The 1,759-nt window shown below is 43.2% G+C and overlaps 1 protein-coding gene across 1 annotated transcript; it reads left to right on the top strand.

The window, feature by feature from the left end:
- LOC122091311 (7-deoxyloganetin glucosyltransferase-like) lies at positions 1–1,759 on the top strand. The gene is made up of 2 exons (XM_042661181.1): positions 1–563; positions 656–1,759. Exons 1-2 carry the CDS (start codon positions 56–58, stop codon positions 1,597–1,599), a joined length of 1,452 nt encoding a protein of 483 aa, XP_042517115.1. The 5' UTR covers positions 1–55; the 3' UTR covers positions 1,600–1,759.

The raw sequence follows: 1,759 nt of genomic DNA, 5'->3' as shown, positions 1-1,759 counted from the left end.
ATCAAGTCCCTTACCACTTATAGAGAGAGAGAGAGAGAGAGAGAGAGAGAGAGAGATGGGTCCTGTAACTGAGAGGAAGCCTCATGTGGTTTGCATCCCATACCCAGCCCAAGGTCACATAAACCCAATGCTTCAGGTGGCCAAGCTTCTCCATCACAGAGGCTTCCATATCACCTTCGTCAACACTGAATACAATCACAAACGCTTACTCAAATCAAGAGGCCCTGATTCCCTAAATGGCTTACCTGACTTTCACTTCCACACCATCCCTGATGGTCTCCCACCATCAGACATAGATGGCACCCAAGACATCCCTGCCCTATGTGAATCCACCGTCAAGACTTGTTTAGTCCCCTTTCGCAACCTCCTCTCCCAACTCAACGCCACCGACGGCCTCCCCCCTGTCACCTCCATAGTCTCTGATGGTTGCATGAGCTTCACTCTTGATGCTGCTGAGGAACTTGGAATCCCTGAAGTTTTGTTTTGGACACCTAGTGCTTGTGGCTACTTAGCCTATATGCACTACTACCTCCTCATAGAAAAAGGCCTTACACCTCTAGAAGGTATATATCATTAATACTTGTTTATTGAGATCCTCATTTCTAAAATTTTTGGATGAGATATTGTATCGAATCACTTATGTTCTTTTTAACAGATTTGAGTTACTTGACAAACGGGTATCTAGACACTCCGATTGATTGCATACCAGGAATGAAGGATATTCGTTTTCAAGATCTCCCAAGTTTCGTTCGAACTACCCATCGCGATGACATCATGCTCAACTTTCTCAATAGAGAATCAAGAAGAAGTAACAAAGCTACAGCCATTATTGTAAACTCCTTTGATGCCTTTGAGAAAGATGTCTTGGATGCTCTCTCCTCTCTATTGCCTTGCATTTACAGCATTGGTCCTCTACATTTGCTGCTGAACCGGATTCAGGATGAGAAATTAAAGGCTATTGGGTCTAATCTATGGAGAGAAGAATCGGAGTGTCTCCAATGGCTCAATTCAAAAGAACCCGGTTCGGTGGTCTACGTGAATTTTGGAAGCATCACGGTTATGACAGCCCAGCAACTCGTTGAGTTCGCTTGGGGACTCGCTAATAGTGAACAGACATTCTTGTGGATCATAAGACCCGATCTTGTAAGGGGTGACTCAGCAATGTTGCCAACCGAGTTTGAGAATCGGACTACAGAAAGGGGTATGTTAGCGAGTTGGTGCCCACAAGAGAAAGTGTTGAACCACCCGGCCATAGGTGGTTTCTTAACGCATAGTGGTTGGAACTCTACTCTTGAAAGCATAGGTGGTGGTGTGCCAGTGATTTGTTGGCCGTTTTTCGCCGAGCAACAAACGAATTGCCGGTATTCTTGTGTTCATTGGGGGATCGGCGACCAGATTGATAATAATGTGAAAAGGGAAGATGTTGAGAGGCTTGTGAGGGACTTGGTGGTTGGAGATAAGGGTAAGGAGATGAAGAAGAAAGCAATGGAATGGAAGAAGAAAGCTGAGGAGGCCATTGCTCTTGGTGGTTCCTCGTACCTTAATTTTAATAACTTGGTGAACCAAGTGCTTCTTCCCAAGAAAAATATTGAAATCTAATTCATTTCCTATGTTTAATTGTTTTTAATTAATGGCGTCCATTGTCACTAGTAGGAGGATCCAATAATTGCGCTGCATGTGGATATTGTCTTGGTTATAGTAAATTTATCATATCATATGGTTTTATTATAATAAAATTATTAGTGTTTGGTTTTTCTAA

The sequence above is a fragment of the Macadamia integrifolia genome, chromosome 10, assembly GCF_013358625.1.
Source record: "Macadamia integrifolia cultivar HAES 741 chromosome 10, SCU_Mint_v3, whole genome shotgun sequence".
NCBI classification, from domain to species: Eukaryota; Viridiplantae; Streptophyta; class Magnoliopsida; order Proteales; family Proteaceae; genus Macadamia; species Macadamia integrifolia.
The sequence above is the reverse complement of the archived record's forward strand: the minus strand, read 5'-3'. Positions and strand labels throughout refer to the sequence as shown.